The 27,565-nt window shown below is 37.1% G+C and overlaps 1 protein-coding gene across 3 annotated transcripts in view; it reads right to left on the bottom strand.

The window, feature by feature from the left end:
- Positions 1-1,986: 1,986 nt before the first annotated feature.
- Positions 1,987-27,565, bottom strand: part of TRAF3 (TNF receptor-associated factor 3) — a 28,291-nt gene continuing 2,712 nt past the window's right edge. The window contains exons 2-10 of one of the 3 annotated variants that reach the window (XM_009891053.1): positions 26,916-26,967; positions 24,503-24,607; positions 23,404-23,571; positions 18,676-18,756; positions 15,945-16,019; positions 14,068-14,160; positions 9,569-9,709; positions 4,318-4,492; positions 1,987-3,076 (exon numbers count right to left, since the gene is read on the bottom strand). In XM_009891053.1, the coding sequence (XP_009889355.1) occupies positions 2,505-3,076; positions 4,318-4,492; positions 9,569-9,709; positions 14,068-14,160; positions 15,945-16,019; positions 18,676-18,756; positions 23,404-23,571; positions 24,503-24,607; positions 26,916-26,967 (1,462 nt within the window). In that variant the 3' untranslated portion in view covers positions 1,987-2,504. The remainder of the gene's footprint in view (positions 3,077-4,317; positions 4,493-9,568; positions 9,710-14,067; positions 14,161-15,944; positions 16,020-18,675; positions 18,757-23,403; positions 23,572-24,502; positions 24,608-26,915; positions 26,968-27,565) is intronic. The other 2 variants (XM_009891054.1, XM_009891055.1) reach the window with 2 other exon arrangements.

The following is a 27,565-nucleotide window of genomic DNA, read 5'->3' as shown; positions in this document are numbered from 1 at the left end:
CTCCAAGTCCCAGATTGAAACAGGATATAAACTTTTGAGACGGCCAAACGGTTTCGTTTAAGTTTACAAGACATGCATTAGCAATGGGAGGAGAGTCCTTTGGACATTTCCACTTGGGAATCCTGTTTTCAGTAAAATTCTGTGATGCACAAACACAAAAGCTCAGCTGCCTACATTCACAATTATTAAAATGACACGAGTTGAGCGAACCTTCGCCCTAAAGCGTTAAGTGATGGGTTTGCTTACGCAGCCTGCATAAAACTGCAAGTGCCGTCTAATTATATCTAGAGATATAGATGCGGGTATATCTATAGATATTTATCTCTTGTGCAGAACGTCCTCCTTCCGTGCTAGCAATTAAACGCCAGCACGTGCCTCCATATTTGAACTTGCACCTGTTGACAGCTATGTACCATAGAGGGAGTACAGTACCTGGACAATGGAAGGCAAGAAAAGGAAGACAAGTCGCTGCTGACGGTTGCGACGGTCAGCAGCAGGCAGTATTCTAGCAGGTGCCTGGAAAACCCATGAAGACCACTTAGCATGCATTGTATATTCATAAATACTTCTTGCAGGCACTGTGTGTGAAGGCACAGCCAAAAAAGACAACGGCAAAGACAAGCTGAAATACAAAGGCATGAATTCAACTGCACCTTGGACGAAAATTGTGACTATGCCTCAAAAAGCAGCAAACTGATACAACCTGACATTGAAGGCTGAGATGCAAGGTTTCCTTTCAAGCCCACGAAGGCTAAAAACACAGTGGTGCAAGTCTGCTCTGCTTAAGCGGTTCTTGGATTTTAAAGAGCACCACAGTCAGGCTGCGTCACTAGACTTGCTTGTCACAGGCTATTAAATAGAAGCAGATGAACACAGCAGGTTGCAATCAGCATGTTTCAGGGCTAGCAAACACTTTCCGCTACAGTTCAGGCTGTTAGAAGAAAGAAGCCCGTGCATTCCCCGTTAGGATGCTTGTCTGCTATGAAAAGCTGTCATGAGCATATACATTCGCAGCCCCGCAGAATTCTCAGATGGGTCTGTTTCAAGTGATGCCACCTTACAACCACAGGCATTAGAGGAAAAATGTCGCCTGCCTTCACAGTGGCCATGGAGACTGTCTAGTCCAAGCTCCATAGGAGCACTGAGCATAACGTTTTGGCACCTGAATAAGATGGATTCCACCATGGCCAAGTCATAGAAGCTCCAGAAGCCAAAGAAACGGGCTTTGGCTTCTAGTTTGTACATGGCAAGGTACCTTAGGGCTCTGAAGACAAGGCTAAACATTATGCCTGAAGTCCAATTAAACTACCATTTCAGATATCAGAATTAATCTGAATAAAAAGCTATGGTTTATAAGCAGCACAGCACATCTAAGGCACATGTATGCATGCAAGCCACCATCACTGTATTAAGACATTGCTGATTTGTCCTTAAGAAGCAATGGCTGCTAGTACAGAACAAACATATAGGCTTTTTTCAGCACTAATCCTCCTCCCCAATACTGAAAATACTATATACTGCTGACAGCATAATGTGCAACATATATAGCTTGATTGGAAAGCATGGGGCAGAACTTTAAAAAATATACAGGATTCCGTTTAGAACTCCAAAGTTCAACAAATGCCCTATTTTAGGGTGAAAACAATTATAAATCTGATAATGATGCACAGCATCCATGAGTGATTTTTCCTTAATTTTGAAATAGTGTCATTAACTACGACATATATTGTAGGTTTACATTTCTAAAGAGAAATAACAGAATTGAATAGTTTTTTTTCCTATCACAAGTGATAACCAGTGTTTGATATCTTCTATTTTTCTTCCAAGAAATATCAGTCTATCAACAGTTTTAAAATAAAATGTTTTCTGTAACAATAGAACTTTAAATAAAAATATGATTTTGATTCAGATACTTTTGAGAAGACATGGATGCTTTTCCAAGATCTTCTGACAAAGTAATTATTAAAACAGAGACCAGATGAGGCCTTAAAAAGACAATATACTATATTTCAGACAAGATTGCACCTCAGTTTTTCAAATAATATCATAATTGCAACATTACTTCATTTCTTCTTTTAACATGCTGACAATTTCCAGCTAGCCCACGTGTGAAGGTTTTTTTTTGTTTTTGTATTCTAGCTTAAAGAAATAAAAGTCAGTAATTTATTCAGCACATACTGTATATGTCTTTTCACCTCCAATTGACTAGATCATTAATAAGTTAAAAAAAAAAAATCCTCTCTGACGATAATCACTATCCTCATGAGGGATAAGTGATTCTTCAGAGCTTAAGTGTTGCTAGTTCTATTAAAAAATATACCATGGTATGATTTCTTAATGTGTTGCTACTTTCGCAATTGGACCCTATGCAGTTATGCCTTCAAACTCTTCCATCTGTTCCACAAGGTGGTTCTGTGAGCTTTAGGACCTCTGACTGAAGACAAACTGATATAAAACCCCCAAACGGAGTTGTCTTCTGTTTAATCCGCCTCCCCCATTGTATGTCAGGGGTCTGGTAGATCCGATGTATCCACTATGACTTTAATAAAAATAGTATCATCTTTAATATACGTTCCATTCTCTAGAACAGTTTGAGCCACAAAGACCGGGCAGCCAGATGCAATGTTCATTTCTCCAGTTGGCTTCTTGAAACTGCTGCTGTTTGGATCCGGCTTGAAAGCATCTCCTAAGTGGCGTCGAGACGGTCCCTGATCCATTAGCATGAGAGTCACTTTCTGTTTAAACGGCCAAGGAAGCAACGCATCGTATTCTCCACGCATTATGACAAAAAACAGTGACAAGTGCGTCCCCTTTCCCATGCCATCTCCGTTGAGGTAAACTCTGGCACACATCTTGTAGCCAAAGTATCCAGTATAAAAGGGTTGGCTGTACAAGGACAGAGTCTTCCCCATGACTGCCTCTTGCTTCCGACGTTTATAATCTCGGATTTTCCAAATTAATACTCCGTTGTAACTGGCAGTTTCTAAAACTTGGAATCGGAGGTCCATGTCAGCCAGCCGAATATCATGAACACTCAGCATCTGATCATGTCTGCTCAGCTGTGTCTCTAGCAAGCCTGTTAGAAAACAGAAAAGACGAAGGTAAGAAAAGTGGGGTTTTTCTAAAGACTGTAAAAATCAATTGCCAATGCTGCTATTGTATTTGAAAACATTTTCCTCCTCAAGAAACAAAGTGCATTCGGTCACCCACGAAGCAATTTCCACAGACAATAGTTTGCCAGCTAGTATCTACGTTAACTGGGATTTTTACAAACATGGGTGTTAATCACACATGCAGTAAAAGTCAAATATTCAAATCATTAACATAAATTTTGTCTGGTCACTAAGCAATATAACTACAGAGGCTTCCATTTTTTGAGAGGAGACTTGGTAGCATTACCTGTAGATCGCTATTAGCAGTGAAGACCTTGGAAGTGGTCACACATCCTACACAATTCCTCTGAAATTCAGAAGCACCGCTGATCACTCAAAATATTCTTCTCAGACACTACTTGTCTCAGAAATGTAGTGCTGTTACCTTGTCTCAAGTTCATCATAAAAGAACAAAAAATTCAAGCTTAGCTCTGCATTATATGGTCAGTTATTTAGTTTGGAGGGAGGGCTGTTTTTAATGTCTTCTTTCCTTCACATGAAAATATTACTCTTTGTCTTTGCATACCGGCAAAATTGGCCAACACACAATACCGAGAAACAGATGAATTTGTAGGGAAGGTTTGTTTTATACAGATCTATTTAAATATTAAGTTCTTTGTCCCAATCATTTAAACACTTACATATGATCTACACTATCTTGCCAAACTCCAGTTTTCACCTTATTCAGCAAGCACAGTAATTTTATTCTCAAGCACATCTCAGAGTTTTCTTTGGATCAAATACACCTCTGTAACAGATATCAGGACAGCTGGTTTTAGGGGGATAACCATACTGTTGACCCGTTCATGGGGGAGAAGAGTAATAAAAGAAAACTTGTCGATATGCCGAGACTATATTTAAAGTAGCTGCTGAAACCTATTAACTGTCAAAGATCAGTTGAGAAACTATTTATAATGACCTAACATTGTAATCAAGACACTGGCCAAGAAAGCATAATAAAAGGCAAGAACCAAGTCTACGAAACAGCATGGAAGCAATGCCACATCATCCACAAAGGGATTATGCAGCTTCCTATTCAAAAATCAGAAGAATCAGCATTATTGATGCTTCCACATAAAAATCACAATGGGAGTGCCTTTCAAAGGACATAATTTCTCTCTTGACAGCACTGCAGAATACTTCGTTCCATTGTGCTTACACTTACTTGTATTTCGAGCTCCTTGCCCTGCAGTTTTATCAACACTTTCCAGCTCAGTCACTCTGTTCTGGAGGGATTCTACACTGCTCTTCATGCTGTCAGCCTCCTCCCAGTTCTGTCGGAAGGGACGGATTTCTTTGTCCAGTTCTTTCAGTTTCTCTGCTTGACTGTCTATCACTCGCTTTATAAAACAATAAGTTACAAGTTAAAATAACAAAAATACATTGATTTATGCAAATTAAACACAGATTATATATTGATAAGAAGATACATTTCCAATATAAACAAGTGTCACTTATGTCAAATATTTTAACAACACAAACCTTGAAAATTTAGAGGAATAGCCCAAGTATTTATAAAACAAAAAATCTTCAGTGCTGCATGGGTACTAATATTACAGCACTATTAGAATTATCAACACAATATTTTTTTTTTTTTAAAAGGAGTTGTTAGTGTGCTCGTCTAAGTTTTTTTAAAAAAACCTTTCAATGCAAGAACAATCACCTGAATGTCTCTATATTGATATCATGGGCTGATACTTGTTTAGTTTTGTGTCAGAGTACTTAAGCAACAAAGTATGGGCACAACAACTTACCATGGTGTGAATCAAGTGGCTGCTCATGTGCATGTGTTTGTCATTGAGTAACAGCAAAATAACTTACCCCTCCAGAAAAACATCAGTACTCTTGCACACATGGAGCAGGAGTACGGATACGTGCAGCTACAGAGGCATTCGCAAGCTCCATGCTCACATAAACCAGTTATCAAAGCCTTAGTTATTATATGCCCATAACCATAGCAGAAGCTCTCACGAGTGTAAGCAAAACTACCACTTCTGACCCCTTAAGCACTTTTAAGATTCACCACCCTTACTTCCTAAATTGAATAACCCTCCTGAAGGTGCTTGCTGGCTGAGTCTTTTTAAGAAAACAAAGAAAAAAATCCCAGCTGATTTTGGAAAGGCATGAAATATAATACTAAAAAAAAAAAAAAAAAAATACATAGAAAGGCTGGTATTCTCCAAAAGTGGGACATTGCAAGCACCTCCGTATATTACAAATATAAAGGAGAACACATTTCCCAGTCTAGCTCAAATCTGATGCAAGAAATACACAGCACTTTATGTTATCACAGCTAATTTGGACTAGCAGGAATTTTAGCCAGAACCCCATAATCAGTTGTGAAGTTCAAATGATAACACAAATATTTGAGACAAGAAACTACTTTTGCTACCACCCACAGTTAAATTCCAAATCTAACTTTACAGTTTATTATCATATAGTGCCAAAATGTATAAAAACAATGTTTCACTTCTTAAAAAAAAAAAGTTGCAGTTGAGTACAAAACAAGAAAATAAAGTTATTTTGCATTTGCCTTCTGGTTAGCCATGTGGATTCAATGTTCCCCACTGATGGGGAAAACCCTTCTGCCTCATGCAACCTTCATTTCCCCTTTTAGGCATTTGCTTTTAATCATGTGTTTTCAGCTATACTGAAAGTCTGTAATGATTAATTGAAGGCTGTCAATTTGATAAGTCAGATAGCAAAATCAGGTTCTAGGAGTGTTTTATTTTGTTGTTTCTCAAAAGCACTGAGCAATCTAACATATTTCAAGATTAACTATTTATTTCTGTGTTGGTGTTTAAAAACAAGCTTACATACCTCACTTGCAAAATTACAACTTTGGGAAGGAAAGCTGTGTACTAAATCGTAGATGCAGGGGCACGGTCCCATTACCTAGATTAAGCAATTTCTCTGGACGTACTAATCATCAGCTACCAACACACTCACACCCTCTCACTTGGGTTGATGGTAATCAGAAAATGAAATAGGGAAGGGCTGTTCCCTATACGTATAAAAAGGAAACACACCATGGAACGGCCTGAATGAGCATTGTAAGAGCAGGGCCACAAGATTTGGCCATTAGTTCACAGTTAACATGCAAAAGTAAACTCAAGGTGTGCCCGAGTCTCATCTTTTTCCTTTATTCACATGTGAACTCTCCAAGGCAAGAACAACAACATGGTTGTGGGTTTGTACAGTGCCTCACAGAGGTGCTCTAATTTCCAATTAGGACCTCTTGGCACTGACACAGTTATCAAACAAAATGAATAAATATATTTTCAAATTAACTGTGAAAGCGGTAAAGATGCAGAAGAATAGCAAGTTATTCTTTCGGGAAAAGTTTACTAAAAGTTGTTACTGGGGACCAACTTCTCTCCATCAACGTGTGTGCAACATTCTACCTTTGTACATGCACAATCAATTGTGGTTTTTCGCTGCGTCTACTACACATTGGCAAACGTGTAGTATTTTGTCTCCTGTACCTCTTTATGAGAATTCAAGAGATAGAGAATAATCAGAAATAGACTTGTATTCTGTTTTTAAAAAGCAGTGGGATCTCTAGCTTTTTACCCCACAGGGAGTCAACCTCCCTCATTGCTGGGAGATACTGATGTACTAAATCTGAATTTAATACAGCACTGGAGAATTTCACTGTCTCTAATTATTCCATTAGAAAGCACACAGATGTCTCACACTGTACTCATAAATTTTGAAGCAGATATCAATTTTCTGCGTGCACTTTTTATTCCAGCAACTGACCTCTCCAGATCATTAATCCTGAGTTATGTGCCTGGCAAATCATTGAGGGCTCTTCTTGATGTTGATTTTCACCTAGGTTTTGTTTGGTATTTCTAATAAATAATTTTAGCACTATTATTACTAAAAGAATTTAGAAAACATCATGAGGAACTGAAGAAAGTTATATTCACAGTTCTCTCTCTTTCAGTGCTCCTAATGGACCTTTCCATTGCAACTGATAAAGCAAAACTGAAAAGCTAAAGAACACGCCAGAAAAGGAACCAACGGTACTACTTGACTGGGAAAACAAATTATACATCCTCCTCCTTTTAAGGAATGTATTACCAATCAAATCATTTTATATTCACAAGGTCATTGTTTCTTTTGTCTTTAAGTAGCTCATGTCCACACTCAGCTTAAGACTTGGATAACTAATATGCTTCCGTATACTTATAAGAGATACTGGATGTGAAAGCTCCTTTCCACAAGACAGCAGTCAAAAAAGTATCACATACTCTCTTGGTAAAAACACTTCCCCTAGAGACCAGTATATAGAAAATTAATCTGAATCAAAACATCTCAAGGTTGAGGCTCCTGCCAGTGCCCAGACATCTTTGATGCCTTTACACGAGTTGTGTTAAATGCCTCGCAGTGCAGATGATGCCAGTTGTGCTCAGAGAAACAGCTGTTCCCAAGACAAAGAAGGTCACAGGACAACTAATACTGAAACTGTACTAGAAATTACTAGCACGTATAGGACTTGGGGGACTAAGCAAATAACGCTTGTCCAGGCTTCAATTGGCTAGTTCTACACTGGAAGTATCTGTGGCTCTTGTATCACCGTGGCTGCTCAGTGCAACCCAGAAAAAGAATGGCTCACAACAGGTAGCTAATCCTTCAGCTCTCAGTAGGCAATAGAAAGAGGGTAATCATATTGTCCAGGGAAAACCAAATTGAGGCGTCTTTCCAGGATGTCCTTAACAACCTGACTGAAGTTTCACTAAGTGGAAGGTATCAGGTTGAAATAGCTGTAAAACACAGTTTGGTTTAAAATAAGTGAACTAAAATAGCTGGCAAGTAGTAGTAAAGAGGAGGAGGGTAAAAAAAAAAAAAAAAAAAAAAGGAAAGAAAAGAAAGAAAAAAAAAAAACAAAGAGCAAAACACACCCTCTCCTGTACTTATTATCACCAAAAAGCCACCTGTTGGAATCTGACAACCATATTGCCTTGTGGGGTTTTTTGCTAAACATAAACCATTTGAAAATTGATTTTGCTCACACTTACAGCTTGAGGAAATCAAAGATATTGCAACCTGTCATCTAGACAATCATGAAAAACTCTGCTCTGTGTTTTTTCCATTTCCCCTCTCATTGCTGGTTATTGAGACAGCATGTGTAAAAACCCCAGGCTTACAAATTAACTTACCTCCTGCTGGATTCAATCAGCAATATCAATACATACAAGGATTAGCTTCCCAGTGTCAGAATGTAATATTGTAAGCATGCAGCCATATCCCAGACTATCATCAGACCAAGTAATAATGACTAAGGCAGGCTAAACTGGTTACTACGTGGGCAGAACATGGAAAGAAATAAGTGCTATAAGGAGAAATGTTGCTGTTCACGAACTTAAAAGTTTTCCTTATAAACCTACATCGAGGGTCTCAAGGCTCTGAGCTCTTGGATGTGCTATTCTTTGAATTTTAGCCATACTCTAGTCCAGATAGTTATCTCTTTCTTAAGTATCAATATTTACAGTTTAATATGTGAAGTAAATAGTAAGCCAAAAAGACAATTTTATTTAAATTCCTTTAAGATGGATGCTAAAGCAGGTATCTGATGTGCTAGCAGCAGACATACTAAAATAAAGCATAAATGACACCTTGCTTGCTAAACATCTCCTGAGGTTTCCCTAATTGCTGTTACTATCACGCAAGCTAACACAAATTCCCAGCATCCACATTCCAAACCAGCTCTAAATGCAAAGCAAAGAATTTCAGCTTAGGCTAAGCACCAAGCTAGTGCATTCAGAGGATTTCTAGTTTGACGCTGGCTTTTAGCCAGGTGATTCAGACCACAGAATAAGAAACTCGGACCTTCTGGCAAAGCAATAATTAGATACATTTTCCTCAGAAGAACAGAAACATGGATTTAAAAAAGTGTATTTATTCAAATACACTGTACTACGTTTGGATTAATTCCACACCAGACTGATCTCACTCATGATTAATATTTTTTAAAATACCGGCAAGTAGAAGAGAAATATACATTATACATATGACAGTTTTAAGGTGCTAATCTTGTCCTCCAGTTTGACAGCAGTTCCTCAAGCAGTTATTTTTCACAGAGTAGAAAAAAATAATTATGATTATTCTTCAGGTAAGATTTGTGATTTTGTTTTCAGTATTTTCCCTTTCAAACAGGGGGGTTGTTTTAACATAGGCTAGGCAACTGCAGTGTTTTAGTGAAGTATCTTACTCCAATAAACCAGCTACTGACCAGAAGAATTAAAAAAAAAAACAAAAAACCAAACAAAACCGAAACCAGAACAGCTTTATAATAAGGTAAACTCTGTCCCCCCCTTTTTTAATTAGAACTCCTCACTTCACAACTGTAAAGGCACAGAACAGAAGCTACTACCATTTCTGCTTTAATGGGGAGATTCTAAATTTCTTACCTGTAAATGAAGTATTTTAGATTCATTATTCCGCAGCATTTCCTTCTGTCTTTCAATTTCTATTTCAAAGCTACAAATCTGATTATGTAAAGTTTGTATACTCTTGTTCTTTTCCAAACTTTCATTCTGGAGCAAGGCCACCTGGAAGAAATTCTACAATTACTCCTGCCAAAGTTTATTAAAAAATACCTATAACTGTTAGTTTTAAACTATCTTACACACATGAAAGGGATGAGATCCTAGTAAAATCTCTCTGCATGTCTTGCAAATAAATAAATAAACCCCAACCTTCTGAAAGCTACTTTTGCACTTCCACAGCATGGTATCGGTACAACTTTGGCTAATGAAAGTGCAGATGTAATACACAAACAGCAAAAAACCCTTGTGTCTAAGCACAGTATTTTCTTTATTCCATTTATTTAATGGCTTAGTTTCCTGGTTTCCACTAACTGACTTGGGAGTTGCTTGGAGTTTGGAAGAGACAACCTATTTAGCTCTAAATCAGTGTTAGGAACTTGAGCCCTGCACAGAAGCAATACCAGCGAAAAGCTAGTTGGGAAAGGGAAATCTTCCCCATCTACTCCAATCTATCCTGATCTACAGCAAGTTTAAGGAAAAACACCACCTGCAAGGGATTGGCTTGGCTTCACAGAATGTGATGGTGATGAAAACTCCTGAAATGAGTGAATACAGAAGGGATTCATGCATTTGAAGGAAAATCCAATGGTGCCTACCAGTAGAAAAGACTAAGGAACTACAGGCTGCAGATTATATTCTCTCTCTGTATTGACATTTTATGAATTCATTCATTAGTGACTCATTCCTATTTTAAAACACGAGCCTTGTTAGAAGAATATAATAGATTGTATCACCTTGAGGATGAAAGTAATACAGTAAATATTCTCTGTTACACTATTCTGTGTTCTGTTCATTAATGTGGTTTGGGGAAGGGGGTTGATTTCCGGTGGTGGGTTGCTTTATTTAGAAAAAAAAAAAAAAATTCTTATTTTTCCCCAGGCAAGATTATTCAGTGGCAAAAACATAGAAAACAAACACCTGACACGAAGTGACAGTTGGACATGCCCTGACTAGTTCCACAGATAAATCTTTATATGGGTAACAAGCAGTACCATTTTTGACCCAGGCAAATCTTGATAAACATTCCACGTTAAGACCAATTACTTGGATGCTCTACATTCCCCAAAAAGATCTACACCATCATCCCCAACACAGATGCTAGTTTGAGGTCAAACTGTTTTTACCCCTGATGTGGGGTAAAATTTGTAGATTGTAGAATTCAGCCACCCTAACTGCCCTCTGATCAGACACAGTCAAATCACTTACGTGCCACTGCATTCCTAGACTGAAGAATCTAGCCAAAGAGGTAAATAATTTCGATCTCTATACTAGCCTAAACTAGACAAAGGACCACCAAAGTCTGCAAGGCATTCAGCAGGTTCATCAGACAGTGGCTCAAAAATATAGATACTATAATATATATGCATATCTACTTTTCAATATAGCATAGCATGTGTGGATATACACACATACATTAGTTCCGCATTTTATACATGGAAAAACTGGCAGAAAAGGCTCAACAGAAATGAGACAAAGCCAATTTTGCCAGTGCAGAGAGAGAAAGAATCTCGAGGCTGAAGTAATGCGTGCCTAGGTACTAGAGAAAATTTTTAAGAACAAGTTTAAATTTAAACTAGCACCCTGCCTCCTACATATTTCAGATCTGCTGGGTTGCCACTTTAGTTTTTTTGCATCCTCCTTTTCCTTAATGAATCAGAGTTCTTTAGTTAATTGTGATCTTTACATTCCCCTTTTCTCATTGTTTCCTCCCCAGGCCTCCCAATCATAAGGCAGTTACACTCTGTGTCACTACCATTACATTTCCATTTTTGTACAAGTTATAAAACGTGGGTTTGTCTCGCACTGAGATTTTCCACACAGTTCTACAGAACACAAGAAAAATAGAATTATGTCCTGCAGCCCTTAATCATACAGAACTGTCACTGCTAAGTCAGTAATTGTAGTTTGGTGGCAATTTGCGAATAAGAAATCTTTAACACTAAATATAGTTTCCTAATTGCATTTGGTGTAAGTCTCTCAAACTTGAGTTAAAAAACAGGGTAAAGGAAACACAGCATCCATTTACAAACTGCATCCATCAGCTTCCTTTACTTCCTTGTCATATTTGAAATATTGCTAGGATAAAACATGCTCTTATTCAGCAGTTTTTCAAATTAAGCTTTTGCTTATTATTGATTACTAAAAAAGAATGGAAGAAACCCTCTTACACCACAAAGAGCTGGATTGAAACAGACAGGTCCCATATTTAAGTCACATATTAAAAAAGAAAAGTCAGTTTATACCAGATTTCTTTAAGAAAGTGACGAAGCCACAAAATTACGTGCAAGTCATTATTTCCAACATCACAAAACCTGTGGGAGTTCAGTCTGCAAGTCTGGCCCATCACAGAGTGAACAAACCACCAAATTTTAATTCTCCCACAAAGTTTTGATCCAGGATTTTACATCTGACCTCTTCTTACTACTCCTTACCAACAACAGCATTCAAATACCAAACTCGTAACTTCGTACAAGCTTTGCAGCTCTGAAGACTTTCAGTTTGCATACTCAACAAGCACTGTTAAAAAACATGGTGACTGGGAGAAGGCAACTTCTCCTTTCCCTTCCATACATATCACAGTGAGTATCCCAAATGAAATCTTGACCCTACAGAAACCAACAAGACCTCCACTGACTTCAGCAGGGCCAAGATTTCCATGACATTCATCAGCTAGGTTAACTTTGCAGTGTTGTTCTTCAGGGCATTGATTAATTTTTTCTCAAAGAAGAGAACATCAATGAAGTTACAAATCATTTTGTTACCCTTCTCTAGAATAAAGTCATTGACATATGATATGTGGTTAGCTATTCTGGTAACTTGGCATGGTCTAGGGATTTCCAGTGATTCAACTCTTTATTATGAATAGGAAGAAGTCTATAAAGCAGGAAGTGAAAAAAAAAAAAGTGGACAAACAATGATAAGCAATTATGTCCTAAATGAAAGGTCAAACAAAAATTGAACATAAAAGAGTAGTAAAGTATATATTCTCTTAGCTCTATAAGAGACAAACATAGAACTGCTGGGCATTTTTTAAAGGACAAAGCATCTCTCAGGACACTGACAAAAGGCAAAACATGGTCTATTCTGGAAGTCACAGGGAACATGGTTTCTTTCTATCATGTGAAATAAATTGTATAGTTTTAATCAGACTAATGAAAAAAGAACGAAAGATATGAATTTGTAGCTGTTAAAAAAAATGTACAGTTCCAACATCAACAAAGAAATTCAAATGCAAAAGCGAACTTAAGTATTGTTATTGATCATCAAACTAAGACTTACACATGTAATAAAAATTCTGCCTAAAATAACTAGACCTCTCCCAGGTTCAGTGGTTTCCTTACAGGGCTTCAAGTCCAAAAACAAGGAGTCCGTGCACAAATGTGCTGGGAACAAAATCGTATTTTGCTGTTCCTGTTAACTTCTGCTTTAAAACTATGCTCCCTGCGGCTGCAGGACCTTGCTGGAAACCCATGAATGAGAGATCATTGTAGGCCAAGAAGGGAACATGCTTTCTAGACAGAGTTTGCTAAACTTGAGCTAGTGGTCTGCTGTGAGATGACAGAAGTCACAAGCCACACATATCCTAACTGCCACTGAGCTTACACTGGTATTTTTTTAATGGCTATGTAAAACTTTTTCAAAAAGATTTAAGAAAACAGTAATTTGTGGTTTGTTTTGTTGGGTTTTTTTAATCAAAGCCTTATATTTTATTTGCAGAACAGATGATTAAGTCATTCAAATGATTCTGAGCTGATACTGATATGATTTCCAGCATCTCCCAAATCCCAAACATTCTAAAACCAGGAGTCCCAAGGAAGCATTGCAACATGAACTTCATGCTGGTCTAGCACTAAAGGAGAAATCATCATGCCCCTGAGCTACAAAATGTTTAATTTAATTAACCTTTGCAGGTCGTTAAGCTTGGAATGCAAGAACAAAAAAATAAATAAAATAAATAACGAGTTTATTACATGGTATTTCTAATAATGTTATCTCTGGAAAAATATTGAGCTAGCAAAAATATAGCTCATAGCTCTGCCATAGCTTTCTGAACCCTCCCTTTTGTAAGAAGGCAGCTCAGAGAGTAAATTTAGTACCAGACTGTTTATCTATGTGAAGAAAGCGTTTTAATTAAGTTACCAATGGGGAGAATTGTATATGGAGTTGCGAAGCCAAGTTTCTCACAGCATTTTATTATAACAAAGGTACGAGATATGCTAAATGGCTTGATTGCTTTTGGAGCCTATTAGTGCTTTAGCTGTAGTGTTGAACAGCTGTTAAACAGAAACAAAGCGCTTCTTCCAGTACTTTTATATGATTTAAAGAAATCAATGAAAATTAGAAGTGAGTAGAAGATATACCTTATTTTCTAGAGCATTGCTCCACTCTTTCAATAAGTTAACATGCTGCACTGCTGAGCTGGCTTCATGTGCTTTAATTTGTTGGTTTGTTCCCTGTGACAACAAAGAATTTATACATTTTAGCCAATTCCACTTCTTTTAAACCTACAAAGAAAGAGTATATCAAGACATCGAACCAACACTACATATTTTGGTTCACGGATGCATGTTGCAGTACTGTAGAGAGAAGGGAATCTACTTGGGAATTTACAAAAGTCAGGAATACATTTAATATAGCAAGTGTTTTATACAACTGCCATATATTTCCATCCAGTGTGCTTGATACGTCACAGACAATAAAGATGAACAAGATTTACAAAGTGAATTGTACTTGAGAGTCTTCTGTGTAGCTTTACACTAAATAAAGCACAATAAAACTCTTGAGTCATACAAAACCTAAACTGTCCAATTCCCCAAACTGTAATTTAAAACTTCTGTTGTATTTCATGAACAGCTTCATAAGCACTAAATTCTCCCTCAGTTGAGTATTAAAGACAAATATTTAAGATAAATTTATCATCACTGGAAACTGCCAGCTTTATAAACTACTTCAAGAGATATTACAATGCCTACTTTGTCATCCTAAAATGTTACCATGATTGCTCTATGATATTCAGATATGCTGCCTCTGCACAACCTATAAATGCTGTTACAAATAACCACTATATCAAAAGTTTACAGAACACACATAGATCATATACAGAGTACATAAGATGCAGACCATATTACTTTATTTGTATTGTGTTGCATTACACCTACCTCAGTAAGTGTTTTGCAATGCAGAGTATATTAGCTTTGATGGTAGATAAGCTGCAAAGCACCTGAAAGGGTTTCAATGATCCTCAAGGTATGTACTCTATATAAAATACTAAAAATATATATGTGGATATATGTACATATATGCACACATATACATACATAAAATGAATGGCAATACATACGACATAACAGTGGGCAGGGGTTACAGCATTGATCAGTTCTACCACCAAGAGCATTACTGCTAACACTTAAAATGATGAATGCTCGTTATTTAAGAACCTGGAAATACCTGCAGGAAGTAATTTATTGAGAAGAGTTGCTGCTTACAGTTCTTGTCTCTTTAAGTTGTCATGGGCTAACGAATCACGCTATCTGATAAACTCCTTTTTTTCCTGTCAGAGGTTTCTGGTATTTCCTGACTAATGTCTTAATTATATAAGCATCCAAATTCCCCAAGATATATGGTAAGGGAAACAGAATATTGGAAGAGACTAATAAACTCTGAGGTTTGGCCTTTTTTATTTTTTAAAATATCGCAGGGATTGCCAGGATTAAAATCTAAAACTTTTTTTAAAAAAAAAAATAATTCATGCTATGCTTTGATTATACACCTGTGTGCACACAGACATATGAATGCACAGAAAAATATGTTTTAAGTGATCTAATCTATATTTAACCTTAATAATAATATTAAGACACACAAATGAGAGAAAATATAAACATACTTAGCTCAAGAAATGAAAATACTTTCATAGAAACAACTGAAGTTACTAGTCTATTTTCTGAAGAACAAAAGTGACTTTCCTCTTATTCTAAGTTAAGTTCTTCAAATGTATCATCTTCCTATTTCAACAAGATGCACCCCATAACCGAACTCCCAAACCAGTGCAGGAATGTGTGGGCTCTTCACATTGTTTATTTTTAAAATGCAAAACCAAACACCTGCTGCATAATCACTTGGTGCAACTTGATGACCTTTTCTTAACCGAGACTAGAGAAGTCCAGAACTTTCATGTCAAAGAGTTAGGTTCTATTTGCAGACTTTCATCAATTGGGAAGTACAATTGTTATATACTGACCTGAAAAGTGCAGCCATAACGCTTAAAACTACAGGTACTTGGGGCATTAATACATTCTGACAAATGTGCATTCAACTGCAATAGGAAAAAAATGTGAGTTTTGGCAAAAGACGTTTGCATGATAATGCTCAAAACACAAAGGGCACAGGTTACCAGGTTTGTATTGTGTGCCATTTGCAGAACATACAATACACGTGTGTATATTTTCTCCAGTCTGACCTAAAGTGCAAATACTATATATACACATATGTAAACCACACACACATGCCAATACAGTATACAGTGTGATACACTTAATATACAGTGAAACTTCTACTAAAGACTATTTCAATAGGCAACCCAATTAAAAAGAAAATGCAAACAAAAAGAACACACTACAATTATTTATATGATTTCATTTGACTTTAGAGAATGACTAATCTTTTCTCAACAAGTAATTTTTTACTGGTGTTCTGAGGAAGTCTTAAGATCAGTTTCACTGTAGTAAAGTACATTTTTTTCTAATCCTAATTTCATGAAGAACCAATTTTTCGAAACATAACATGCAATTCTCCGTGCCTAAATTTAATGGTTAAATTACACAAAAAAGACTAAACAAGTACTGCATGAAACAGACAAAGGGTTTTAGAATAGGTACAGTTAAGTAACTTTAAAAAAATGCAGTACACAGGACTAAAACTGATTAGTAAAATGCCTGCATTTTTCACAGATTGAGATTTACTCCAATATCTTGAATTATTATGAGCACAGACCACTTTTCATTTAAAAAATAAACCAATTCACAGAAGCATATACATATATACAGACAGCAGCCATTGCAGCGCAGAGGGCAGCAGTTGGATGCAAAATGCCTAAAAGTTGGAGCAAAGAGCCATTTTTGGAAAGGACAGTGCAACAAATACTCTTCTCTGCAGTTTGTATTTCCCACAAAGCAGACAGGAGCTCGAGTCTAGCTCCTCAGCTGGCATCACTCTCTTGGGTTTCAAAATCTCATTTGAAATTCCCACACCATAAGTCCCACATGACTCAGCTCATCCACCTCCACGGAAAGAAGTGGTGAACCAGTTCTGCTTTGAACATGTTGCTCTGGAACAGACAGGGCAGTCTTTAAAAGCAGATACCAAGATGCAAGCCGTCACTCATCTCTGATATACACCTATTACGTTCTAAACACTATCTGTAGAAATTCACAGTATAATTTCAAAAGACACGTGGTTCGGCAAAGACCAAATAAGAAAGAGACATGTGGTATAACAGGCTTTACAAGAAGGCCACATTTTCAACTTCTCAAAACTAGAAGTCTGCCAAAGACTTATGAATTAAACAGGAAAAATTGCCTTTTATTCCGCAATAGGATATACGCTTCTTGTACACTACAGAATTTTCTCAAACTGTTAGGCAGGCATTTTCCTATTTTCTGCATTAGAGTCGTTGTCCCTAACCATGCAGCTAAGTAATAATATATACATTTTCACAGTTTCAGAAAAAAATTAAGCAACATACAGCAACAGATGATGCAGGGCAAGATGACTGTTTAAAGTTCTTTTTCCTACCAAGGGTTTCAGAACCCAATTCTGACTACATGTGTAACAACCCAGGCTTTAATGGGTCAATTCTTAATAGCACTCAGATGTACCTTTTCTCAAAGTAACTGCTGAAGTCAAGATTTAAGAATATGCCTAAATGCCCCAGAACCAGGATCTAAACTCGGAAGTAAGCACTGAAAGAACTGATTTAGTATACATATTTTCTCTTTTCTTAGCAGCTCAGTTTCCCCTAATAGGTACAATATCTATTATATATTTTATATTTCATTATCCTGGGGAGAACGACTGCCCCTGTGTTTTGCAGGTGCCTAACGTGCAAGTAAGTATCAGTGAAAAGAGAAAAGCTTATCCTCAGATCAGAAACTGAACTTTCCTTAGGTGAGGCTTACAGAGTGCTGAAGACTTAAATAAACCCTTCCAATCCTTGGTGAGTAAGTTCTATTTTTAGGAAAAAGTAACGCACATCGACTTTGACAGATGCTACTTATCTCTTTTAACGTACAAGAACATGAATTTATTCAAGCAAGGCAGGTTTTAGGTTTTTTTTTCATCTGGTCTATATATTACTGCAAGCTTTCATACATTGATATATATTTTTATGCATTGTTGTATCTGGTTGTTGGAATGTTGTACTCACATTACCTTGTATCTTACAGTAATTCTTTAAGTGTCAGTTACTATTTTTTCCCAGATTTAACAGATAATTTTTAAAGATTTAATCATAATTCAAGTTTTTCCATTCAACGATTCTACACATTTATACGATTTTTCTAGTCTTTACTAACTCTTGTCAATGTGCACTAAATTTTAATTCTCTCTTTATTTTAATGTAAGCTAACTACCCCAAGATGCTGCTCTATTGTGCTCAACAAATGCTTCGATTGGGGGAAGGGAAGTGCAGGGGGAGAGCTAGTAAAAATGAAAGCAGGAAAGACATGCGATAATCTTGGGCAAGCCAAGTGTAATAATGACACAAAACTAAGAAATCATTTATTTGTAAGTTGTTTTTTTTTTCAAGAAATCATTAAAAATATTTGAGTGTTATCACACTTAACTGTGTGGTAGAAAAAGCTTTTTTTATGATCTCACATTTTAATAAGAAAACGGCTTCTGGCAAAATTCTTGCGAGATCTTACTAAAAAAATTATTATTTTTCCAGCACAACACTGGGCATGACTTCTTACCTCGCTCCTCATGAGTGTTTTAACACTACATTTATGAGGACATGAAACCATGACACACGGGCAGTCTGTATCTTCATGTTTCTACAGAGGAAAAAGCAAACAAACCACAAATCAACTCTCACTCCGAAATTTAAGATAGGACTTACCTGCAAAGAAAAGCATCCTACAATAATTTAAAAAACACAGAAAATTTTTTTCAATGCTTATCCCAGTTGTGCAGTTACAGAACTGCAGTTGTTCAAACATCTGTTTATGCTTTAGATAGATGCATTGATATTCTGAAGCAAAAATGAGGGTTTTCTTGTGTTTTCCCCCCACAGAATAGATCTATTTTCTTCCCTTTTTATTGTTTTTCCTTAGAGCAATGAAACAATAGTAAAAGTCAAGTTTACTTCCCCAAGAATTACTCACAGAAATGGGCATCTTTAAGAGCGAGCAGAACCACTGCAGATATCCTTTTTAGTAAAGGTATATGGTGCATGAAAAAGCTCTCCAGTAATGTACGTTGCCCACTCTCAGAGAATCTAGTTCCTATGTATGGGTAGTCCCAATTCTTTCCTAATTTTGATTTCCAAACATCTGATACTAAGTCTTACTGTTATACACCCAAAGTTCAAAGAGGTGTTGAAATTTTCTCATGATGGTTGGCAGGCATTTTGATCTGAACCTAGCTGATGATAGATACTTCAGTACAGATGTCAAACCATATCCCCATAGGGAGGGGAGAAAAGCAGGCCCAAGCTAATTGAATTTACATTGCTTCTCAGGTTTTTCTCAACAAAATGAAAAATCTTGAAAAAGAATTTCACTTCATGTCAAGTGACATGTCCCATTCAACTTGAAACAAACCGTTTCATTTCTGGTACTTAAGAAAAGCAAAGGAACAAAGGTCCAAATTCATAAGCCTTTTAGAAAAGGAAGAACAAATAGCATGCCCTTTTTGCCCAGTAATGATGTCTATTTTTTGAACCAAAACCAAGCTCTTAAACATGAGAGGCCTTGGTTCAGAACTCTGCCATAAATCTGCAGATATTTGTAAATGTATGCCTCCTCACTTTTAAAAGCAGATCATCAGGTGTGCTGTTCTGAAGCAAGTCTATCCTGCCATCCTTCTTATTCACACTCGTTCACTCCGTGTAGCACATGTAAACAGTCACAGCGACAGACGGAAGGAAGCCTAAGTTGCTCCTTAGCCAGAGAGCTGGGACAGCCTCCCAAAAGGTGGGGGTGAGGAGCTAGCCTCAGTCCCTCCTCACCAGGACATGCATATCCATTCCAGAAGCAATGCTAACCGACTGACAACACCTCTCCGCAGAGTAACCTCTGTCAGGGTGACCGTGGTACTCTTCTGATAAGCAATGGCCCACATGCGCATGACCATTTCTGTTCAGACTCAAGGACTGGACCTGGCCCCCCTCATTCTGAACACATTTGTCATAGGGTTGAAGAGAGACATCACACAATACTGTGAAGCTCTGGGAGCCTACTGCCCTACAAACTTCTTCAACGGTTTATCAACTACAAAACTAGAAAAATAATGCTCCCTTCTAATACTCATTCCCTAATTTTAACTCGCTCCTCTAACCTGCCCAAACTATCTGGCAACAGCTCTGACATTGACTCTCAGTTCATGAAAAAAAGGCAACACACAACTTCTTCTCAGCTCTGTCTCCAGTTCTCCTCCTCACTCCACACCCCAGGGCCCACCAACTGAAACCAAGGGGAGCCTTTCCAGTGACTTCATGATATACCAGACTAATCCCATTCCAGTGGCAGAATCCCCTTCCTACCGACCATCTGAATTCACACAGTTGAGCACACAAAGCCAAGAGCCAAATGCAGCACATAACATGGGTAACACCACATGCAGGGCACCTGGCACAGGTAAGGGAGGATATTAACGTGGCTCCCCAGAGAAGCCAGTGCCACACTGGGAACAGAACTGGTTCCAAGGCAGTGACAATGGAGCAAGGTGACAATGTCTCGTGTCTTCCCCCGTGGCTGCCCCAGTCAGCTCAGTGGTATTGCAGGCAACTGAGTAGAGTCCAGATTGCCTTGGCAGGGTCTGCTGGGGACAGCCTTTTTGTGGCAAGGGTGGCAGTGAAGAGCCTGGGCACTAAGTAATGCTGTCTTTCCACATCTGTATCATCCCACTACTGCCCAAGTATCAGTTTTATAGGAGAAGCACTTCCAAGTAGTTTTGTGGATTATTCACAGAAAAATATAATAATTCAGGAGCATTTCAGGCTACTAATTTCTGTTTTAGCAATGTACCATCTTTATCTGCCAGGAGTTACACGATGGAAAAGGTAGCTTTGTGACAAAAAACCCAAACTTTTTAGATGGTTTAAACAAAAGAAAAGACATTAAGAAGTTAACTCACCTAGTAACAGTGCAGGCAAGACAAACGCAGTCTAAAAAAATGTGTACTAACATTTTAACTAAAGAGTCTGCCTCCGACAACGGGGATTTCCTACCCCACGGGTCATGGGATTCTATGAAGACATGAACCATACGTACTCCGGTAAAATTATTTTTGTTTCCATTTGCATACCTTTTTTCTCGGTATGCTCCCTTAACTCCATTTTCAGTTCAAGTCACTGAGGCCTACTTCAGTCATTATTACATTAGAGAAATTTTCAGGCTACCAAAGCTAGAGATGAACTCAAGCTCTGGGTGACAAAACTCAAATGAGAAGTCAAAAGGAGTCTTTCATTCAAATGTACAGTCTCATTAAGCTTCTGATTCTCATTAGCAAAGTAAAATGAGGTAACGTTTTATCAGGCCACAACAAATAAAACCATCTGTATTTCTATAATCACTGAACTTTTAAAAATCGAGGCAAAAAAAAAATTAAGAATAGGAGCCAATTGCTAATCTTCTAATTGCGGAGCTTTCTGCACCCCTAAAGCAGCACGGAAACAAAACTGTCCTTCTTCTATGCACTGGAACATCTAAGCCAATGATAACATAAGAATATGTAACACTCCTTGGAAATGTTCTGATTTACAAATGCAGATTTATTTAGAACTTTAAAGGGCAGGTGAGTAGTGATACCAACTTTAGTACAATCCAACTAGTGACATCTCAGCATAAAGGTACATTTTCACCGCTTTGGCTCTCTGGATAAGCCGATTCTATTACCTCTTAAAGCAACTCAGAATTCCACCATTTAAGATTTTGGAGAACAATTACTTCACTTACAAACTCTTTTCTGTACTTCAGAGTAATATGCCATTCTTGTTTCCAGCATGTAGGTCTAAAATAGGTTTCACTGTGAATTAAAAATCTGGTAGACTAAAACTTGTCTCAGCTTCTGAATATCTTGAAAGCTATCACTACTTCAAAGATTTCATAAATGTCAAATCCATCAACATCTGATAAGAGAGAGAGCTCTTAAACTAAAACAAAGTTCTATATTCCTCAAAACGTAAAGATGATTTCAGACTCTCAAAAATTTAACTACATTTCTCCTATAAAAAGAAATTGCCTACAAGGAACCTGTGAGCATGTTGCTTAGATATGGAAATCCAGCTTGTACAAGACATTTAATATTCCCTGATTTTGCCTCTTAAGACACTACACATTTTTAATGTCACTCTTTGCCTCACGCCAACTCCCAGCCTAAAGAAAATCCTGTGAGAATAGCATCCATAATCTAACTAAATACACTTTCACCTCTGTATCAGAACGTGCAAGAATAAACAGTGTAAACTTCATTTTCTCTGTGCATTTTCACATCTCAGCCACCTTACACTAGGTAACGCACAATTTTTAAAGTACCAGCCCTTGCAAGTATACACTCAAATAACTGAATGCCAGATCTAAATCAGAACTTGGTGAGATTCTACCTATGCCTTTTTGTCATGGCACCTCTGAGCAAAGAATGCTTCTTATCATTGTGAGACTTCACCTAACAAACAATACACAAGAACACAAACAAAAATCAAAATCTCATCACTCTTACTATACTAAGGTCCAAAATCTGAGACTGTCAAACTACGGAAACTATGTAAATAGAATTAAAAAAAAAAAAAAGTTAAATTACAGCAAGAGAGATTCAGCATAATACAGTTAAATGCAAAACAATGCAAACACAATCCAGTTACAATTCTTCGTGTAAAGTAAGACTTTCCTAAGCTCTACTCTATACTTCTAACTTACAACATGCTGCTTATCAGACAACTTACATGCCAAGAACAGCAGTAACTTGGCCTAGGCCTCTCATGTACCTTTGCTGGTTATGCCAAGACACAATTTGTTTTTATGTTGTTTCCTCCTTTCCAATCATGACAGATCACACAGTATGCAAGCAGGATTATATAGCAAGATGCTATTTCTCCAGTCAATTGCTATGCTTATGCTTTCCCTGCACAATATTTGCTTGTTATCATGGTAGTTGCATTTATTATATCAATTTAAGCAAAATAAAAAACATAGAAGAAATTACTTTAGTAGCAATATTACGCAGTGGGTCTCTTTTTTTTTTTTTTTTTTAAATGCAGTATCTGAACATCAGAAAAAAGAAAACATTTCCAGTCAGTGCAGTAGCTGGTGTTTTTGCAGCAAAAAAGTGTGTTTTGAAAGCCAGCCTGTTTTCTTTTATGACTTACTAATTCTGGCTGAGAGGCCAAGACACTACTGACAGCTACACAGAAGCACAAGGAGTGTTATTATTCCACATTAATGTATGGAATCACGTTATATATACACAATAAAATACTGCACCTGCAACATAATCATTGGGACTTGGCTTTTACAGTATTTACAGGTTGTCTCCCGGTATTTACAGGTCTTCTCTACATGATCTGGCAAATCTTTTCTCAGTATTTTTTCTTTGCAATCAGCACGAGGACACGAGAGTTCTTCAAACTGACAATCAGTTTTCAAATGCATCTGAAAGATTAAAAAAAAATATTCAAGCCAACTAAGTTTTCTGCACGTCTTCTATCCTTTGAGACATCCCACATTAAATGACTTCAGAACCAAAATAAGCAATGTTATTTTGTGCACTACGTTGCGCAAGAGCAAACACTAACAAATCTACTCAGTGATACATCTCTGACTTTACACTCTGTTTACCCACACAGCAAATTTCACTGTATTATAGATGTACACAGGCTACTTGGTATACTAAAAGCATTCTATGACAGTCCAAAATTCCACACAGGCTATTGAAAAAAAAAAAAAAAAAAAAAAAAAAAAGGTAAACATTCTTTTTCAGGGTATATTATTCCACATAAACATAGATGCTGCCTTAAGTTGTTCAAGCACCTGAGCTGGCTCATTCAAAGCAAATTTAAGTACCTACACATCTCACTGTAGACTGCTGTGTAGCCATCCCTTCTGACTGTTAAAATTACTGGATAATTGTTACATTATGCCTTCATGAAACAAAGCTACAAGTTATTTTGTGGAAATCTGGAGAAGCCAAAGGTTTAACTCCACACATAAACCATCACTTACACAAAAGGATTAAGAATAGTAAATAAAAATAAAAACACACCAAAAAGGAATTCAAATTTCTCACGTTTGTGAAGTTCACATTAAGATTTTTCCCAATTTTAGTTCTCCCTCCAGTTTTCATTTGCTTCACACATTTACATTTTGAGCTTTAGAGTCACACAGTCGCCTGATTTTTGACTACAATTCCTTATAGCTCATCTAAAAGTTGATTGTCAAAGCAGTTGAACTCTGCTCTGACATTTATAAATCAGATTAACCACTAGTACGAGCAAGTCAAGAAATGGACTGGGGTTTTAATTTGCAAGATTTCTTCTCATTCTTTAACTCAAAAGGAAACTTATGACTATGTTAAATTACTTACCAGTAATTGACCCAAAGATAGTTGTTCTTTGCAGCCCTTGTTTTCATTCCTACAGTATATTTGAAGGGCAAGTAGCTCTCTCCTGCAACAATTATCCTTAAATACCTGAAAAATAGGAAAAAAAAAAAAAAACAACACCACACTTAATTTCAGAAATGTGAAACCACTCAAGAATATGCAAGTTCAAGTAAAGTAGAAGCCATGCAATTTGGCTACTGCAGTGTCATTTAATTCTAGCCAGAAATAAAATCCTACCATTCAATTTTTCTTCAATGTGCACATCACAGATTCCTCCACTATGAAGCAGCCCAGTGAAAGAGAAAATTTGCACAGATGCTCTACTACTGTTTCACTTTTACTATAAATAACATAAAGGGAAAGGTACTAAATTTTTTGCTATTTGCTTGCCAATGATAGGCCTGCATAAGGTAGAACTCTCTACATTGTTTGGGAAGCTGGTGTGTTAGGCACAATACCGTAAGACAAAAAAAAAAAAAAAAGGTAAAGCACAATGGGTCAGAGAGAAAGGATTTCATGGGAGGCAGTCCCACAATGACTAGACCGGTTAGTTGGAAAACCCACTCGCACTTAGGTGGTAACACGTAACTAGAGACATTTTCTAAGGTCTTAGACTGGAGGAAGTTTATTATTTCACAGATAGGCAGGTTTTAACTGTGTCTCCATTTTCATATTTATAAGCCATTTCAGCAATTTTTTTCTATAATAGAACGGCAAGAAGTTAAAAATAGAGAGCTCGAGGCTTGGAATTTTCACCTTTTATGGATGATACCCCATAAGAGATAAACAGACAATACAACTGCACTCTCAAGAAGCCCCACTGCTAAGGGCAGGAACGGGAGATAAGGACTGAAGACCATCACTACTATTTTGAAGTCCAAAACAAAGGGATAAAAACTTCTAGTTACTTTGGGATTGCTTTCACGACCATTAAGAAATACCAAGGAACCAAGCCCAACCTTTCACCACTACTCTGACCAACCGAGTCCTGTTACACAGCATATACTGCAGGGTTACTGTAATTAGAATGGTTCCACATGCTAACATTTAGCAACAACAACAAATTACGATCAGATCTGTCCACAGTGACTATGACTCTATCCCCAGTATCAGTTAAGAAGAAAATGCTGCAACCATTCTGCTCCAATCTCATCTGACAAAGGTCACTGATTTCTGTTTACTTTTCAGATGCATATGTGAAGTTTAATCAATCAACAAATCTCATGTGAATAATCCATTTTCAGCACTGTAGTATTTTTTCCAAAGTAATTCACATTGTTACTAGGTGTAGTTTTGCCGACTGAAGTTAACGTAAGAAGGTATTTTTTAAACAGTTTGGCTAAGACTGTCTAAAAGCTCTTCAGTGATTTTGAATATCGGCCTTCTATGGGAAGAGAGAGGCTTCCAGTTTAATGAAAATCACCAACTTGCACAGTTAGGCTAACACGTATTTAATATACACTGCCCTTCATGTCCTCCTCTTATTTCAGAGATATTCGAAGTTTCCTAACAAGTGTTCATATCTATGTATATTGGGAGCCAGAAAGTCAGAGTTAAAACAACAAATAAAGTAGGCATCATGATTACTAGTCTGAGCTCCTGAAGAGCCCATCCATGTCAAAACTGAACTACGCTGAGCACTGTTCAGAGAACTATTTTTGTGTTAAGACAAGGAGAGATCAATGTACCTGCTAACCTTTTCTTGAAAATGGTAACTATTAGAAGTATTTATTTAGGCAGTAAAGACTACTAACACAAAGAATTTACTGAACAAAAACAATCTAACATAAAACCTGCATAAAACATGTATTAAGTCAAAAAGAATTTTCTCCACCCTCAGCCTTTCAAAGGCAACACAAAGTTTTACTGTGAAAAATACACTAATGAGGGTATCGGTAAAACAACTTTTCTATATGCGAAGACTATTACAGTTACTGTAACTCCACACTGTTCTGGTTCTAGCGTGTTTCACAGAACAACACACTGTAAAAACAGATTAGTGAAACAGTAGACACTGCTCTGGAGGCAATCAGAAGTAAGGTTTGCCTACACCTGTGACATCTCTACATCTACAGGAGATGTAATATTTCTTATCATCCTCCCAGTTGATGGGAGGACAACTGCAATGTGTTGCTGCAGCTCCCAACTCTGAAAACAAGATGCGACACCTGGCTGGACCATTACGGATAAGGCCAACATGTTGTTTTCTACTATGTGGTTAACAGTAAAAATGAGCTGTCTTCCTATATACAATACATGGTTTAGGTTTTATAACAAAACTATCTTCCTCAGGTAGCTTATTAGGCTTATGAAATAATTGCCCCAAAGCAGTAACACATCTTATGTGTGCCACACAATTCAACACTCTTGAATAAGAAACAAATTTTAACAATACCTTATCTTTTACTATGCTTTCTTGACACGCAGTACACTTTGGACTAGAAGAACTGGAGAGAAAAGAAAACACAAAAAAATGTTTTAACTCATTTAATTTTTTTTAGTACAAAAATTTGTTTGATGCACGTAGTTATGATTATTCAATATATTTTAAAATCATTAAAAGTGGATACAGTTCATTACAATGAGATAACATGATGTTATTTCAAAAAATTTGAACACTGAGTTTTCTGTGGACAGTATCTGGCATTCCCAAGGAAATAAGACTACCACAATGCCTCCAGCCAACTGTACAGTGGTTTTCTTCAAGGTGGCAAAATTCATTCCCTATCTTACAGTCTGCACCTAATCCACAATTTTCGTCACTTCTCAATCTATCTGTGCAAACAGGCTAAATACTGTCTCTTCAATTACCCTGTCCTTTTTCAAACAACACCTCATTAAACATTACATTCTCTGACACTCAATTATACATCGTTTTAGAGCAAAAAAGTATTTATGTCCATCTCCTTCAAGTCTGTTCTGGTTTTAGCAACTGTTACAGATCCTTGCTCCCTCCTTTATCTGAACTATTGCCCTGTAACTGTTTTGACAGTCTAATTACCAAACTTGGGATCTCTTAGACCACAGGTAGGTTGAGCAGCAGAG

The sequence above is a fragment of the Charadrius vociferus genome, unplaced genomic scaffold (genome assembly GCF_000708025.1).
Source record: "Charadrius vociferus isolate BGI_N301 unplaced genomic scaffold, ASM70802v2 scaffold228, whole genome shotgun sequence".
Lineage (NCBI taxonomy): Eukaryota > Metazoa > Chordata > Aves > Charadriiformes > Charadriidae > Charadrius > Charadrius vociferus.
Note: the sequence above shows the minus strand (reverse complement) of the source record. Positions and strands in the feature narration are given on the sequence as shown.